Source organism: Bicyclus anynana, chromosome 12 (assembly GCF_947172395.1).
Source record: "Bicyclus anynana chromosome 12, ilBicAnyn1.1, whole genome shotgun sequence".
NCBI lineage: Eukaryota > Metazoa > Arthropoda > Insecta > Lepidoptera > Nymphalidae > Bicyclus > Bicyclus anynana.
The window spans coordinates 11,848,696-11,868,149 of record NC_069094.1 but is presented as its reverse complement, the minus strand read 5'-3'; the positions used below and the strand labels follow the sequence as shown (position 1 = coordinate 11,868,149).

The window sequence follows — 19,454 nt, the reverse complement described above, 5'->3', positions numbered from 1 at the left end:
TTATCGTAACCGCTGCTCCACTGAACGGTTGCATTATTTCACATTTCTGTTTGAATATAAAATGAATGTACTGACGATAAAGATATAATTCAATATGTACTTCTCGCTCGTAAAGTGGTCGTTATTTCACTGTTATCAGCACTTTAAAGCCTGCGAGACGTCCGAATACAACAGATAGTGTAATAAAAATGTGAAAACAATTTTTGTACAACACAGAATAAAAATCTTGGAAGATTCATTTAGGTATAAACGTAAAATATAATCATGAAGTTGATAAGTTATTTGTGTTTACACCTCCTTACTTCGGAGAGAAAGTTCCTTATTACGCCCTATACTATTCCTCAACTTGAGTCAGATTCTGAACCACAACTTGCCCCTGTAGCCAACTGGCACGTCGATTCTCTTTCTACGATCGCAAACGCTTCGATAACTAGAAAAATATATGGGAATGACATTTGCTATCGACAGGTCACGTGATAAAGATCTGTCATTCCCATATGTTTTTCTAGTTTTCGAAGCGATTGCGATCGTAGAAAGAGAATCCAAGTGCTACTTGGCTACAGGAGCTGGTCCGATGAAGAGACAAAGAAGTGAATAGAGTAAGAGTTGTAAGTTCTGTCATCAACCCATATTCGGCTCACTGCTGAGCTCGAGTCTCCTCTCAGAATGAGAGGGCTTAGGCCAATAGTCCACCACGCTGGCCCAATGCGGATTGGCAGACTTCACACACGCAGAGAATTAAGATAATTCTCTGGTATGCAGGTTTCCTCACGATGTTTTCCTTCACCGATTGAGACACGTGATATTTAATTTCTTAAAATGCACACAACTGAAAAGTTGGAGGTGCATGCCCCGACCGGATTCGAACCCACGCCCTCCGGAATCTGAGGCAGTGGTCATATCAACTGGGCTATCACGATTGTAAGTTCAATAACACAGAACTTCCTGACTGACTGGCGTAGGATAAGGCTTCAGTGATGTGTTCATTGTTCATCCTCAAAATCTTCTACGAGTAATTCGTTCATTTCCGTTCGTCGCTCCAAATTTTTGCAGAACAATTTTAGAACGTTACGGCATAGTTTTTGGTTTTTACCTTTTTTTGTTCTGTGACAAAAATTTGTAGACCCAAAATTTTAGAGAATTCAATTTCCTACATTATTTCTAATTCTACCGTATAATTCTCCTTCTTTTCAGTTGTGTGCATTTTAAGAAAATAAATATCACGCGTCTCAATCGGTGAAGGAAAAACATCGTAAGGAAACCTGCATAGCAGAGATTTTTCATAATTCCCTGCGTGTGTGAAATCTGCCAATCCGCATTGGGCTAGCGAGGTGGACTATTGGCCTAACCCCTCTCATTCTGAGAGGAGACTCGAGCTCAGCAGTGAGCCGAGTATGGGTTGATAATGATGATGATGATAATTCTCCGAAGTTCAATGTTACTTTCGAATGGACATCAACAAAAATGTTCCGTGCGTCAATTTATTATTTAAAATATTCATGTATTCGGTTTGTTGCAGACAAAAATAAGTTAAGAATGTCCTCATCTTATTTTATAAGCTCATTGAGAGACTATTGTTCTCTTTGATGTCACCCTAACTCCCCCAAGAATAAAGCTGTATGAGCAAATTTCTTACATTGTACCAAATCACGCGCTTTCATATTTCTCTTTGAACTGTTATGTTATTATCTATGTTATTATGTGTATTATATATTTATAGACGATATATAATTTAATACGTTTTAATACTTACTTTGAGTAGTAAAAAAAAGTAAGTATTTAAATATCACGTGTCTCATACGGTGAAGGAAAACATCGTGAGGAAACCTGCACGCCAGAGAATTTACTTAATTCTATGCATGTGTGTCTGCCAATCCGCATTGGGCCAGCGTGGTGGACTATTTGCCTAACCCTTCTCATTCTGAGAGGAGACTCGAGCTCAGCAGTGAGCCGAATATGGGTTTATAATGATGATGATGATGATATACTTATATTTTAAATACGAGTAAGTTACAAAAGTCAATAATTAAGAACTGCTTATAATTAATTTTATTAAAATAATAGTAATTAAATATTTGTTTATGTAGGTACTAAAAGTTGAGAAGTCAAGAACAAAATAGCACAAACATATTTTTAAGCCTATACCAGTTTTCATTGACATGTTAACAATTAACTGCGATTTAAAATGTAGTTATAGTCTCAGGTACTATTAATACACGATAATCAATCCAAGAGCCCGTACCATCATAAGTTCAGTGTTGAGTAGGTACTGACCTTGTAAATTACCTCATTATCATTATTAGCAAACCATATTCGGCTCACTGTTGAGTACGGAGTCTCCTCTCGGAAGGAGAAGGGTTAGGCTATTAGTCCACCACGCTAGCCCTATGCGGATTGGCAGACAGATAAATACCTACACCACTACTATGATCTCAGATTGCTTGAACTTCAAGTTCGATATTGAGGAACGTCTATTACCTATTACTAGCCTAAGACATAGACTTTGGAAACTTATAGAGAAGGAGAGAAAATGGGGTGTGTAGAATATGCGACATCGTAGGAAAACCCTATGATTAACTGGGCAGTGAAATCTCTACCACTTCTGGTAGAGACATAATGCTTCCCAGTGATTTTGCCAGAGTACTAAACCAATGAAATAAAATATAAAATTTTAAATTCACACGAATTCGGAATACACCCAGCCATCAAAGCTCAAACTGCCCAAATAGGGTATAAGATCGGACTTAAACCCCGGAGAAATTGGGTCTGATCCCGGCTTGATAGATTATTCTATTGACGCATCCAACCAAATATAAAAGAATCCGACGTTTTTATTTTTATTTTTTTAAAACATTACCCTCCTTCTGACTCAGTCGGATAAAAAAGTCACATTGTTTTCCGTGGGCACGTATGCAAGCCCGTCATCATCATTATAAAAAACTTTTTAGTCTTCTCAAACTTAAAATTGAAATCTCACTTGAAAAAAACAAAAATATAGAAGAGGCAAAAAGTATTTATGAAACCAGAATGTATGAATATTTAATGAAACCGAACAATTTAAAAAGCACATAATAATTAATTAAGCTTATGTTTTAAATTATGCATTACGCGTGTTATTGACGGACATTTTAATATTTTATTCAGTAAACTGGGTAAACGGTATTGTTCGGAGAAATTCAATCAAAATAATGGACTATGGTACCGCTACGTGTAGCCTGCAATAAAGCTTAAGCTCTCCGATATGCCGTGGAACCAATTTGCATAATCGAATCGCAAAAATAATAGGTACCGTCTTAGAAAGTACTGCCAGCATTATACGGAGGCTTCTCTGAGAAACCGCGACAAATTGCTTTTTAATGCTTCATTATTAATAACAGTTGCATAAATGGCGAATTTAAAATCCAGCCTATAACAGCAAAGTATAAATAATCTATAATGACTAGCCTGACGACTTCGTTAGATAGATTTATACTATTTTCAGAGACACAATTATCCGCCCACTGAAATATACTCGCGTCATATTAAAGTATGCCTCTGAGTATATATTCAATACATATACCTAATAGGTATATCTGCCTTTATTTATTACACATCTGCGTTTAAATATAAGGGTCGCAAGCCTTACTCTTCACTCGCTTACTCACCTGCACCGCTCAGAAATGACAGTATAGTGTTCAGAGTTATTTTCTGATATAGTAACATTATTCTAAGCGTTATTCACGTTGGGTTATTTCACATGTAATTTTTCTTCAAGGGCTTGTAGTCTATAAGATTGAAGCGGGCTCACTTAGAAGAGGTACAAGTTTATTCTACCCATACTTCTGATGGTTTTTATGCGGCATCGTACCGGAATGCTAAATCGTATGGCGGTACATCTTTGCCCGTAGGGTGGTAACTAGCCACGACCGAAGGTAACCACCAGTCCAAACCTGAGCCAATTTAGAAAAACAAATAATCTGGGAATGGAACCCAGGACCTCTCTGTTGAGAACCACTCTACTTTACTCTACTACTACTACTAAAGTCTACTGCACAAATTGCAATACCCGCACGAAGCTCGTACTAGTAATTACTAGATAGAAATTTTACATTGATAGTATTGAAGTCGTGGTTAAGAAATTCATCACTTAATAGCCTTTGCATGCAAACCGCTATTACAGAGGCTCAAAAGGTTAATCTAAAGGAACGTCTGCTTCCATAATAATAATTAAATTTTAGCCCTACAGTATGCCAGCTCCGTATGACCGGACTTTAAGTTTAAATTAACTTCGGGTTATCTCTATGAAGAGTATAATTTGGGGTTTGAGGGCCGTATAATATTCACGGCGCAAAACCTTAATTATAATTGTTCAGACGGCCTTGTTGAGTTAATGTAGCTAGTTTAAGATGTGATGTATTATGGAGTGAAAGGATCATCACTTGATGACCAAACCTTTGAGGTTTTATAATATGTGTGTGTCAAGTACTCATACTATAACTTAGTATGGTCAGCAATACTGGAATTCTGCGGCTATGAGAGGTAGGAGGTTTCAGACCCCCTTACGTGTGAGAGCAAAAATTAGTTAATGTACTCCTCAATCTCAGTTAATCTATGTGCGTATGACTTGTAAGTACAGTATAATAATAACTTCAGAAATGACAAAAGTAAAAAACCGTTGTCTTTCCGGGTTAAGCATGCGACTATAAACGCCGTAAAAGTTGGAAACATTCTACATAATATAGTCTTTAGTAGTACTTTTGTTCATCATCGTTATCAACCCATATTCGGCTCGCTGCTGAGCTCGAGTCTCCTCTCAGAATGAGAGGGGTTAGGCCAATAGTCCACCACGCTGGCCCAATTGGCAGACTTCACACACGCTGAGAATTGAGAAAATTCCATGGTATACAGGTTTCCTCACAATGTCTTTCCTTCACCGTTTGAGACACGTGATATTTAATTTCTTAAAATGCACACAACTGAAAAGATGGAGGTGCATGCCCCGGACCGGATTCGAACCCGCAACCTCCGGAATCGGAGGCAGAGGTCATTTTCACTGGGCTGTCACGGCTATCCTTTAGTAATTTTGTACACTAGAGCATTTTTGTTTCTTTTATGAGAAATTATTACCCTTCATTTGGGCCTCCCAAGTAATTTTAATATAGGGCTCTTGCAAGGCACGCTACGCCACTGATTCAAACTATATAAGAAAGCATCAACTAAAACGTCACCTGCGATGACGCAACGCTATAATGTGATATGTCATTCAAAATATATAGGAAACGACGCAGTGTCGACGCTGCGAGCGACACAACGCAACGCTCTAATGGGGCATTGCTTTAAGCATCAATATACATACAACGGTTGCAATTTTTGATGGTCCTTGCATCTGAGGGGTGCGAGTCATTTGAAGAGCGGAGTTGTATTGTGTTCCCCGTTTCCTGCATGTGTATAGATCTTGTAGGTATATTATACGTCATAGACGTCTACGTAATGACGTCTATACAGTGTATAGTCTAGTCAGTGTATAGCGTTTCATATAATTATTTTATTTATTTAAAGATGGTCCAAAGTTGTATGAAGCCCAGGATCAGTCATTACCCTGGCGGAAATAAAAGGAAATATGTTTTTTAACTGTTTTTGATTAAACAAATCCTTACTAAACTTTAAATGAGTTTACTTAAATTCTTTCGAAATAATATTCATTCTCTCCCAAGAAATGCAACACTGATATGGGTAATAATGGCGGATTGATAACGTTTTCAATGCAGTAGTCGATTTGATGTTTGCTGTTAATTATCATGTTGTCAAGTTGCTTTATGGGTGTCGTCTTGATATACTTAACTCGAAATTTTTATTTTTTTATTTTTATTTAGATTTATTTACTTATTTAGATTTTAATAAAATATTTTTTAAATTTTTATTATTCAATTATACAATATATTCTTGACTGCGAAGATGCAAACGGGCTTACATAGGAGAGTCACATGTTTAACCTCCCCATACGTAGCCACAGAGGCTTCGTCGTTATCAACTCATATTCGGCTCACTGCTGAGCTCAAGTCTCCTTTCAGAATGAGAAGGGTTAAGCCAATAGTCCACCACGCTGGCCCAACGCGGATTGGCAGACTTCACACACGCTCTCTGCGTTAAGAAAATTCTCTAGTATGCAGGTTTCCTCAAGATGTTTTCCTTCACCATTTGAGACACGTGATATTTAATTTCATAAAATGCAATCAACTGAAAAGTTGAAGGTGCATGCCCTGGACCGGATTCGAATCCACACCCTCCGGAATCGGAGGCAGAGTTCATATCCACCGGGCTATCACGGCTCATGCACCACCAAGAAAAAAGCTGGACGACCGCGGGGTATGAGCTTAGACCGAGGGAATATGGACGTAATATGAATAACATATACTGTACAGTAGGTATTATGTTATGTACCATTGTATCTACTTAATAAACATTTGAAAAATCGACAGTAGTAGTATTTTTTCATCGCTAAAATAACACATCCAACATATGAACAGTACAAGGAAACGATAACCCGACGGGAGCTGAATACTAAAACGCGCGAGATGTGTCACAGCTCAGCCTGTATCGAATTCCTCAACAATCGTTATTTGTCACTACCAGGAACACAGGAAACGGTGGCGATATATCCCGCCGACCCGAAGGCAATATTTGAATTTGAAATAGGCTTATGTGGTATATTGCATCTATACCCAACGATATTTTTTAGGCTTGCGGTATTTCGCATACGATATTTTTAACACTCGTCGCAAAAAGTTTTGTTTTACAAGTTTATTGCGTGTTTTGTTTGCCTGTGTGTTGTGTCTCTCTAGGACATCGGAGTTTACAATCGAATCGGACCGATCCGCATGAAATGATTTGAAAGATTCATTGTTAGTATAGCTTACACTAATACATAGTGTTTTGCCTTTTAAGTTTATTTTATAATTCCCTCCTGAAGCCCGTGTTTCCTGGTTTGATACTCCTAGATTCATAACCTAGTTTTGAAACAAGAGTGAATAGGCAAGTGCGTTACGTCTTAGGCATTATTTACATTTACCATGAGATGAGATAGTTGTCAAACGACCCTGATGTGCCTCTTTAGATCGAAACTCAGCATTGTTTTTGGCGGCACAAACTGAACATGGGGGTAGAACTTCCCAAAGTGAACGGGCATGAAAACTCTAAATTCAAATTTAATTTATTTCAATTAGGCTTAGTTTATAAGCACTTTCGAAATGTCAAGTTATGTCATGGTGGTAATTAAAGTTGAAAACTTAAAATTAAAGTAACGAGGGTTCCAAACGCGCCTTGTTTTAAAAACTTTAGACCTTTAACTTTCCAAAGACAACCACTGTGATAAAGAGCCCCAAAATCACAAGTAGAAAACAGACCAACATTAGAATAAACAAAATTGACCAAAACCCAAAAAAAATTACAAACCAGATTACATAATAACAAAAATGGACTATCGTGTTTACTGTTTAATCTCGTGGGCATTATGAAAATTCACGATAAAAGCCTTTGATGACGAAGCACGTTCGGGGCATGCAAAATGCTGCTACATAAAGATACGTGTTATGCAAGCGGGCGCGTTTTCATCGCGCTCTTAATAATCCTCGATACAACGTAATTTACATCACAAACATCGCTTTTATCAGTTTTAATAAATCCAATCTGAATTAAGCTTTTCATTTAAAACTTTAATGCTTTGTCAAAGTAGATGGTCCATTGGCAGGCAAGGGTAATTATATATCACGCTGAACGAATCAAACCGTAAGCCACTACATCGTTTTTCATATTTTTTTTTGTTTTTGCGATAAACTAAAATGGTTAAATAATAGCATTTAAACCTTGAACATGTTACGTTAAATATGGTATACTGTTAATGCTAAGGTTATTACGTTAACATTAATAATAATTATGTTATTGAAAAAAAACAAAGTAAGATGAACGCAAAAAATGTAAATCGTTAAAAAAACCTACACCGATTCTTATAGGAATTCGTTTGAAGTTAGTAAAGAACATGGGAAGCCATACTCACATACTCTTTCAATTCCAGAACCCTTTTTATCAACCGATGGACGTCCACTGCAGGGCATAGGCCTTTTGTAGGGACTTCCAAATATTACAGTCCTGAGCCGCCTGCATCCAGCGAATTCCTGTGACTCGCTTGACGTCTTCAATCCACCTGGTGGGGGGTGGACCAACACTGCGCCATTCCAGAACCTTGGGACCTCAACATCCATCGGGTCTTCAAACTATGTGCTGCACCCATCCAGAACCCTAACTTATAACAATAATATATTTTGCGGGAATCATAAAACACATACAAATAAGTCTCGGTATTTAATATTTAAATGTTTCGACTAAACAATTCCCATTCACAAGGTAGCATTCATATTACGAGCCTAATAGCGTGATCAGTATTGTAACACTACACTCTATAAATCTCAACATGTACAAAGGAAGCTCGAATAAAATTAAACTGACCGCTAATTGACAAGGGGCCCGTTGTCCGCGATAATTGCTTCTCGGAGGAAGGGAACACGAGAACTATTTTTGTGGGTCGAGACTCGAGATTTCATTCTTGTTGTTGTTCTTGACTTGCAAGAGACGTTAAAGAGTACCAACATTCCATTTCTGTGTTCACTTTTATTTGCAGTTGGTTTCAAAAACTTTGTACGGTAAAAGGGATGGTTATAAAAATTCATGCGAACGAAATGCGTAAGTTAAGATGGATGTGAGGTGTGACAATAATAAAGAATTAGTACATAGGAGGAAGTCTGAAACTGGTGCCAATGACAGAAAAGTTGAGCAGTGAAAGGTTAGCTTGATATGGACATGTAACGGAGGAGTGAAAGTCATATTACCAGAAGAATGTATAAATTGCAATTAGAAGGACACGAGAGGAGAGGAAGGCCAAAGAAGAAAGTGGTTGGAGTGTGTAAAAAAGAGGTCATGTGTATAATAGGAGAAGATGATAAGTTGACGAATGATAGAAGCGAATTTCTTTAGAAATTGACATATTTTACCGATCTCACTTAAGTAGGATAAGATATAAAGGAAGATGATGATGTAGTAAAAAGTGCTACCATGAGGACTCTGAATTAGAGAAGGCATTCCCATTATGTGCAATTAGTATATAAAGTGCCTACTATCTAAAACTTGTGCACTTCACGGGCAGTAGGTTCACGCTGATCTACAATCTCTTTTGACCTCTCATCTGGCTATAAGTCCGGCCTAAGAATCACCACGCCTATCTACATGATGAATATTAAAACTTATATCAAACATTTAAGTAGAATTAGGAAACAGGTTTTAAAACAGCATATTGAGCCATGAATGTAGTAAAAGAAGACATAAAGCTTTATACGATCCCTAAAGAACACAAAAAAATTACAAAATTTAACACTATTTTTAAGGAGTTTTTGCTTTATAACTGTCTCCTTTTACGAGTAAGCTGTACACTTTTGGCAATGTTCAAAATAATCATAAATAGCCTTATTATTCCACTGCTGACAAACTTACCAAAAGTGTCAAAAATCATTTTCAATACATTTTAACTCTGGATGAATCATTAATTTGGTCAACTTTATTACAATAATTATTCAAGTGATAAGAAACAAATTACATTTTATAAGACGGCCTTTCAAATAAACGAATGCTTTTCACATGAACAACATAAAAGACATTAACATGCAAATTAAGCTAAAAATAAGCATGCACGGTAATTTCTTACCAAATGCCAATTCACCGAACAATTAAATTACGTAACAAGTTGTTGTATCCGGCAGCTGGCAACGACATAAGACAATAGCGCGAATGGTGGGTCCTTTAATATAGTTTACAAGGCAACAGAGTCAAACGGATGTTACCGTTTGAGACGTCTGTCCAATTAAGAAGCGAGAGTGTAACCGAGCTAAATCGATGGGTCTTATTGAATCACAGATACTTAGTATGCATTCATTTAAATTATTAAATTACGATAATATCAAAATCTGGGCTAACCGTGATAGTGGATGTGACCTCTGCCTCCGATTCCAGAGGGTGTGGGTTCGAATCCGGTCTGGAGCATGCTGCATGCAACTTTTTAAGAAATTCAATATCACGTGTCTCAAAAACGGTAAAGGATAAACATCGGGAGAAAACCTGCATACCAGAGAATTTTCTTAATTCTCTGCGCGTGTAAAGTCTGCCAATCCTCATTGGGCAGCGTGGTGGACTATTGGCCTTATCCCTCTCATTCTGATGAAGACTCGAGCTCGGCAGTGAGCCGAAAATGGGTTGATAATAATTAATATCAAAATACGTTGATCAATCATACGTGAGATGTGTGAGTCAGTCTATAAAATATTTGTAAACTTTAATTTGTTTTAAGAAATTCTCGTTAGCAGCTCAAGAAGTTGGTGGCTAAACCCCTATTGCCTCGTTAAATCGTCGTTACCAATCATTATCCTTAGATATAACTAATTTATCTATCATCTTAAGTTTACGTCATGTATTTAAGTATAGTGGTAGGTCCAAATCCCCTATCTAATAGAAGGAAGGCCTAACCCTGTAGTGGACTGTACAAATTAGCTAATAAGGATGAATATGATGACTATGACACAATTTTATTTAACCTGCCTTGTTAATAACTGATTCATACCATAAGAAGCTAATTTACAATCTGTTCCGATACTCTAATGGTCTCAGTAGAGGCACATGTGTATCTTAGGTGACAATGAAATAATATTATGGTACTCGTACTGGACGATGCTGGTCTGATGTTGGAGCCGTAGGCGAATATTAATTTATTTTCAACACCCTTTAATAAGAAGGAACCTCAGTTCAACTTTTCTGTTAGTGTTGGGTATCTGGTTCTCTCGTCAGGGGTTGCCTGGTAGAGATTACTTTTAGTAATAAGGCCGCCTTTGCATACTAAGTTTAATTTATCTTTTTATTGTTTTAATTTATAATTGTATTTTTGTGTGCAATAAAGTATTTCTTCTTCTTCTTCTGGTTTTGTACCAATTTCGACATTCCTTAATTCATTACTGTTTGCTTAGTGTCTGATTTTGTACCAATTTTAATGATTCGTAGATCATTGTTTATTGGTCTTAATTTTATAATATTTTTATTTGTTTGTGTTTCAACATTTTCTCAATTTAACCAGTACAACTGCTCATTTAACTCATGTTCATTGTCAAATAATTTTACTGGCTAGTTTTTATGAAGTTAGTGATAATTATAAAAATAAATATTTTTGAATAAATAGCTATTATGTCCGACATGGCTGGTAGCGTAATGTAATGAAAACCGTAAAACAAAGAGCAATTCAACAAAAGTATTCATAACCTACATATTAGAAAGTACAATTAATTTGTAGTTTAAACAGTCTATACATATTTGAAGTTTAGTGATATAATTAGTGTGACACTAATTAGGCTGGCAATGATACCCAAACTAAATTTGTGTTCACAGAATATTTGCTTTGATAGTCTAACAACCGTAAACCGAATGATATCGTTCTGAATACATAACTAAGTACGCTGAAATGCTGCATTACCCAATAAGCATCGAGATAACTTGCATTGATACCTATACATAGCCAAACAAAGTTACCCAATAACAAAGATATTTCGTTCCTCTACCTCCACCCTAAAAAGGTTTTTGAAAGAATTTTTGATAGCATTCGGTGTTTCTTTCATTAAATTCCTTCACTCAAATTACATTTTTTTACAAAGCTTTGTCTTTTGTAGGTAATATTCATTAAAAAGTTCCGTGTTGTCTCTTTTATACACAGCTTGCTTTTGTAGCAGGCGGTATACAAAAGCTAAGCTAAATTTTATAACAGGAAACTAATGCTTTTTAACACAGCTTAAAACATATATTTTTAAAACACTAACTGAATCATTTTCAACATTAATTGAATGAAGTTTTCAATAAGCTCTGTCAGTACATTCATTAATTCTTCCAAAACAATAAAATTAGCTAGATTTTGTCAGTAATAGCAAAATAACTTTTAAAACATAGAAAAATTATAAAAGAAAAATCATTATCTCGTACATTTTCTTACGAACGACTTTTAATTAAATTTTAAATGTTAATGGTTTTGCCACAACAAGCTCTACTACGATAAAGATTAAAAAGGATAATGAGTATAGTTTACACTGATTTTCTCGCAGACAAAGTCGTCCGCTATTAAAAAATAAAAATAAAAGAGGCATTACATTGAAAACCACAATTTGAAAATGAGTTCCAGTTGAATTGAAGTATCGTGGCATAAAGAAAACGGTTTTCAGAAAGTAAAGAAATTCCATTTCTATACATATTTCTACAAAAGGCATTTACCTTTTGAGCTTTTTGACTGTGCATCTCCAGATTCTAAGACGTTAATGTAATGAATGTCCATTTAGGTACTGTATTCAAATCTACAATATTATGTTTTGACCTTTTATAGAACGACATAATTTAACGAGAGTATTTATAAAAAGGCCAGGCTTTGCTCATTTGATAAAAGTTGAAGGTTTGTCAGCATGCTCCTCCTGATAGTACATTGGTCTGGATCGTAACTTTGAGAGATAGTAGGTAATTTTTATGTGTTTCTGGGCACATTATGAAAATAACGTCCCCGCAGTCATAAGTCAGTCACAATATCTTGGGTTGTCATGTTGTTGGCCTATTCACTAACTTTGGTCTATTAGCCACCTGACATAATGAACATCGAATCAAAATATTTCGTATTCCCAGCCCACTGTTTACGAAAATCACAATGTAAAACCCACTGGTTAGTAATTTTAATCAGCTAGCAACAAACTAATAGTGAATACAAAATCACGTTACTTGAGAATTGCTAACAATAGCTAGTTGGTAAACGTGAACATCCACTAAAGTTATTCACAGTTAGTGAATAGTCCACCTGACTATTCACTAACTGTGATGATGACTGACATGATTTCTCGCACAAAATATAAAGAAATACGTTGTATAAATTAGACTATTGAGAATCTGAATCTTTATAAACTGCTACCTCCACTCACCACTATAGTCACCACAGTCCAAACTATTTAGTCACCTACCGTTGTATAGTTCTATGGTAAGAGCATAAACTGACGAACGTGCAACTTTTATAAAAAGGTCTGGCAATAAGAGCCCAACAAGAAATGGAAGATTTGAAACTATTAGTTCACAGGGCACCTACCATTAAATCAACAAACATTTCAGAAAGTTTTAATAGGTCACCAGATGTTACTTCTAGCTTAATTTACTTTCATAGAACTTCTTCCTTAGTTCTATTAGCTTTATGTGACCAATTAGCAGTTAAAACGCCCGGACGGTATACTGCTCTGGAAAAAGAGACCGTTCACATACTTCCTTGTGCAATTACATAAGGTGCACACAATCACTGGCGTAGTATTTTTACGTTAAAGCGGTTTTAGAAGTGACGTGAATGCAATAGCTGAGTTCATAGGGTTAGGTTTTCTAATCTAGTGGTTAAGTTGGTGTCCCTTGTTCGAACACCTTTTTTAAGTTTTGTTTTTTTTTTTCTATTCTTTACAAGTTAGCCCTTGATTACAATCTCACCTGATGGTAAGTGATGCAATCTAAGATGGAAGCGGGCTAACATGTTAGGAGGAGGATGAAAATCCACAGCCCTATCGGTTTCTACACAACATCGTACCGGAACGCTAAATCACTTGGCGATACGTCTTTGTCGGTAGGGTGGTAACTAGCCACGGCCAAAGCCTCCCACCAGCCAGACCTGGACCAATTAAGAAAACCTCAATCGGCCCAGCCAGGGAACCCAGGAATTCCGTCTTGTAAATCCACCGCGCATATCACTGCGCCACGGAGGCCGTCGTTAAGTATAATATCTAGTAGATTATGTTGCATGGTTAAGTGTGTTAGTTTGTGAAACTGTAGGGGAGTAATCTCTGAATCTACTGAATTGATTATGAAAGTTATCTTACTAATAGAAAGCCACGTTATTTCTGAGTGTCATAGGTTATATTTTATCCCCATATCCCACGGGATCGGGAACTACGCGAGTGAAACCGAAATACTCAATAAACTTTTTCACGTTGTCCATCTACAAATATTATATCGTAGACAACAAAAATGAAAATTAAAGCTTATTTCAGAGACAAATTATTTCTTAATTCAATTATTATGAATAGAAAACAAACTTCTTTTCCTAAATTATTTTTTAATAATCTCCATAATTACTTTTATTCAAGATTTGCGTTCATTATGCGAATCTTCAGTCAAACTTTGTCTGCTATTGTGGTGTTATCAAGATGTCGGTGTTCGCTGTTCAAGGCTTGTCAACATCTTCGAAAGTTTATGTTCGCAAAATATAGAGACTCATCAATGGAGCTATTTTTGATTTCGATTTAGATAAACAAGTTGCGTGGATTTCAGTTGGCCTAGACATGCTATCACTGGTTTTTATTGCCTTCAGTAATAGTCATCTAAGCCTCGACGTATGAGAGGTGTTATGTTTGACGTCTGTCATAGAAGAATTAGAAAATGGAGATGCATCGCACTCAAATTCACGAACAAAATTGTCTGTCGTTTTTTGAGTCGGACGAGGTAAACTCACACATCGAAAATATTTAACACCATTAAAAATTTTCTATGTCCATACACTACACACAACTATAAATTTGACTCGCAATACACACACGCGTAATTTTAACACAGGCTAACAAACACATTGCTTAGACTATCCACATAATTAATACATAGAATATTCGATTACTGATCGATGTTTGGCTGTTTCGTCAAAAGAATCGATTATTTTTATAAATTGTTTTTATTACAAATTTGATAAAATTAAGGTTTAAATACTTTGAAATGAAACGTTACTCCATCTTTTACTAAACTACAAGTTTTTGGCCGTTTTTTATGCCGATTAGCTACACAAACCGGCATTTTTAGGGAGCTCTTTACACGACGAAAACGATTACAACAATGAAACATCGATTCTATAACAACAGTTTTTATAAACGCGTTAGATCATTGACTTTTGATCTTTCCCAGAGGGGTAGCGGTTAGCGAGGCTGGTCCTGGTATTTAAATAGTCTAAGACGTCTGTCGTGTCATCGGTCGTATCGTCCGTCGTGTCGTCTAGCCGCCCGGGGAAGTACTGCCACTATTATTATATCAACTGTCAAGAAGCATTCCTGTGTTTCAATTTAAATGGTAAGTTTGTTAGGTACATAAGGCCTAGCAACTACACCTCAGTTTCATGGACGCAGGACACTTTGTAAGACGATGGTTACCCACTTACCATCAGGTGAGCCATCTTCTATCCCACAATTATAACTTTAAAAAACAGTAGGTGGTAACTGGCCTTTGTCTCCAAATGCAATTTATATTCTTGAAATTTTCTCCTTCTTATTAACCAATTCTTTTTAAACATACGACTAATTATACTATAAAACTATTCCTTACTCTCTATCAAGGGAAATAACTGTCTGATGTGAGGATAGCAACAGTCCAGTGGGCAAAGATCGAAGAAATCCCTGATTTGAGTTCAACCCCTCGAAAGTGTCGCTAATGAGTATTGTAAACATTATACACCTACCTACCCCTTTTACTGTTCATTGTTATGAAATTGAACGTCTATAATAAGCTCTTTCCTAAATTTTCCGCTCGTGTTGAAAGTCAGTGGAATTTTCCTGAAAATTAAATAGCTATTTAATCGAGAACACGTTTAACTTTTTTATTTATTTTTAGTGTCTATTAGTTTATATGTGGGTCAACTCCTGAACAAATTAATTGGATGCTTAGAATTAGTATGCTTGCCTATCTTTAGTGACAATCCAATAATAAATGGAGTGATGTAAACGAAGTGTACTACCTCTGATGATACAGTAGCAAAAAAAAACACTACGACTAAAGTAAAACCTCTGTAACTCTCCCTCTAAACGTCCGTTTGCCTTTCCAAATTTCGCTTTTCGTAACGCATTCACCAGCTTACTTCCCCAGTCAAGCGTACCTAAAAAGATTTTGCTTCAAAAAGATAACCCATCGAATTGGGTTAAAAAAAGACATAGCGAGAGTAAGAAAATTAAAAAAAGGAATGTCAACTGTTGAGAAGAAGGACAAGATAAAAGGGTTAAATGGAAAACGTTTTTAAAAGACATCGATATTTTAATAGACCTCCATAATCAACTTTTGGATATAGTCTTCCAGGACGAGGCAGTTGAGTCACTAAAAACCATAGATCTATAATGTACTCTGTACCGACTCTTACGAGTAAATCTATGCTAATTGCAGAAAAACTTGACACTTCTAAAGTTCCCTAGAGTCCTAGAGCCTGGTTCTTGGCGTAACCATATCGTCCAAACTCAACTTCGGACAGTTCATTGAATCTAAGGCAAAAACTGCAGGCAAAAAACTTGGCATCCTTAATAAAGTGAAGCGGTACTTCACACCAGAACAGCTTCTATCCTTATATCAAGCTCAAGTTCGGTCATGTATGGAGTACTGCTCCCACTTGTGGGATGGTTCCGCCAAATATCAGCTTGCTGCTTTGGATTCAGTGGATAAACGCGCTAGAAGGTTCATTGGCAATGAGGCATTATCAAGCTCTTAACTTCAAAGCTTAGAGCATCGCCGAAAGGTTGCCTGTCTATCAGTGTTCTACAAGATATATTTCGGGGAGTGCGCTCAGGAACTATTTGATCTTGTGCCACCTTCGCCGTTCTACCACAGGACTGCTAGGCATCGCAGAGATCTACACCGCTACGTCATCAATATTCCTCGGACGCGTACTAAGCGGTTTAGTTCCTCGTTTCTTATACGCACTGCAAAGATGTGGAATGCTCTTCCAGCTTCCGTTTTCCCCACCTCCTACAACATGGGTACCTTCAAGTCAAGAGTGAATAGGCATCTTCTAGGCAAGCGCGTTTCACCATAGGCTGCATCATTGCTTACCATCAGGCGTGATTGCAGCTAAGCGCTTGCTTATACAGAATAAAAAAAAGCCTTCTTGACATAATCGAATCATTTTTATAGTATTATACAACACTACTTATTTATTCTGTGCCTGCAACTTCATATTAAGCTTATTGGAATTCTCTATCAACGTTGTGAGTCATGTCGTACATGCTCGTAAATACTTTATCTTTTCGTCGTTAATCGTCCTGCTATTCCTTATAAAATCTTATGAGAACCCAAGTAGGTTTATAAGCCTTAATGTAATAATGTAATGAATCTATACTTAATTGAATTAATTAGGTCAATAGGACCTACCTTGGTTAACGCTATACAGAGGTATCTACTTCCTGACCTCCCCTGGCTTTGCTCGGGTGGCCTTAGGTATTGAATAACTGTTCATAGGTAAATATATACTTAATAACGCTTACCGACATACTATATACATAGATATTATACATATACTCTACCAACTATTGGCTATGACTTGAATTGAATCCTTTCAATAAATGCTATTTGAGATTACTGCTTTCAAATGGGCGGATTGGGAATTTAAATTATATCTATTTAGGTAATTACTCTAATCCTTCGTATAAATTATTTATAGTTTTAGAATACTATCTTCCTTATAAATCTGTCTATAAGTCATCTGTATTAGTTACCTATCCGCATTTTGCGCATATTTCATCTGAAATTAATTGTGTTAAAACTTGCTTTTATTTATTTTCATTAATAATTTAATTGGTAAAACTAAATTATCTAATAAAATCTTCAAACCATCAAATCTAATATTGGTTTTAAATAGTGAATAAGTAAGTATATATATTTTTACGTTGTCAATTAACTAAAACCAGTATTATATTGCCAAAAAATATGTACCTACGTCCTACACTTCCTATAGGGTATCTACATACGTTTGCGACAATTTCGTGTATGGGCACCTTAACAGAAACTCGAATAACAAGTTCACTCCCGCGTAACAACTAACAAAGTGCCAACTACTTACAAAACACCAATTCACTGGCACTCGCAAAGTTTATAACAACAAAATGTATATATTTTGCAACTAACATACATAAAACAAATGCAAAATTGTGTGTAAATTAAGTAATAGTTTACCGGCCGCTTCAAACTTATTCAAAACTTTGTTTTTATTCTTACCTGTGAGAGATCGGCGTCCTCTCTCAGCTTCTCGGCAAGGCTCGGCTTCGTTTCTGCCACAACGAAGCTCAAGTACAGCACTATCAACAACACTTTGAGTCCACCCATTTTCGAGTTTCCAAACTTCACTTATCCACTGAAGCACTCGCGATATTCATCAGAGGTTACGCGCGGCGGTCGGAGTCGCGCGACGGTAAATGCCGGAGTACGTACCACTGAGAGGCGATGCGTTGACGCGGCCTCTATCTCGCTCACGCATACGTTATGGCCAAATTGGTCATCATTCGCGCCTCATTCAAATATTACAAAATACTGGTGAGTAACGGACTAACGGTTACTGTTCCTACCTGTGTGGTGGAACATAACTTACTTGTAACATAAATGCTTTGACTCTACGAAAGCGAATCTTTTTTTACCAGGTTGTAAGTTAAGGCTATTTACTATAATAACTAGTTGGTTACGTATTTTCATATATTTCCTGGATAAAGCTTAGTTTGGATCAGATTTGTAAGCAATTTCCGTAGGAGGCCTAGAAGAAAAAAGCTTTGTTTCAATGAGATCGAAATTAGGGTGTTTTTGCCTTCTACGCCAAAAAATTCGTATTATAATATTACACTCGCTAATAACAATCTATACTAATGTCTTTAAAGAATTAAATTTATTTGTTTGCTTATTATTTAAAGGCACTATTTTCTGAAACTAATTGAATGGATTTGGCAATTAATTTTGGAACAAAAATTTCTTATCATTAGTGGCATACTCTTAGGCACCATAGGCCATGTCCCTTGCTGACTGACCTATAGTCCCTGAGAAGTGTTGGTCTGTTATCAATGGTTTTTCATTTGAAAACAGCCTATTACCTTCTTTAATGTAGGATATCTAACCATTTTCCTACTATTAGAGTTAATAGTAACTATGCTATGTTAAGACAGTTAGTTCAAATCTTCAGAACGCAGTTGCCAAAGCTTTAAACTTCTTAATGACACAGGTAGTTCGTCGCAGCGCTAATAAACGTCACACAGGCTTAAGTGTTAAGCTTGGAGACTTTAGCGACGTAGGTATTCTACTAAGTTCTTCGACGGTGGAAAGGCAAAACTAACTAAGCGACAATTTGAGCTAAATTGAGTTATTAGGGTAAAGTTAACAATCTGCTTCATAGGTCAAGTGGTCAACCTCAGTACATACCGCCTTACTATATATTCTGATGTGCTGATTCCTCTTTTTAGAAATTAATTATCAATCATTCTATAAATTATCAATGTCGATAATCTCTTAGATATTTTTTCATTTAAAAAAAGAATATTTGCCATATCTTTTAAATATGACCAATACTTCCATTCACCTTTAACTAGTCGGAAAAGACTGTATTAGGAGTG

The 19,454-nt window shown here is 36.4% G+C and overlaps 1 protein-coding gene across 2 annotated transcripts in view; it reads right to left on the bottom strand.

Annotated features, from left to right (window-relative positions):
- LOC112052757 (fasciclin-1) overlaps positions 1-18,289 on the bottom strand; it is a 147,895-nt gene extending 129,606 nt beyond the window's left edge. For both annotated transcript variants that reach the window (XM_052884720.1, XM_024091961.2), the window contains exon 1: positions 18,079-18,289. In XM_052884720.1, coding sequence (XP_052740680.1) covers positions 18,079-18,186 — 108 coding nt within the window. In that variant the 5' untranslated portion in view covers positions 18,187-18,289. The remainder of the gene's footprint in view (positions 1-18,078) is intronic.
- Positions 18,290-19,454: the final 1,165 nt, after the last annotated feature.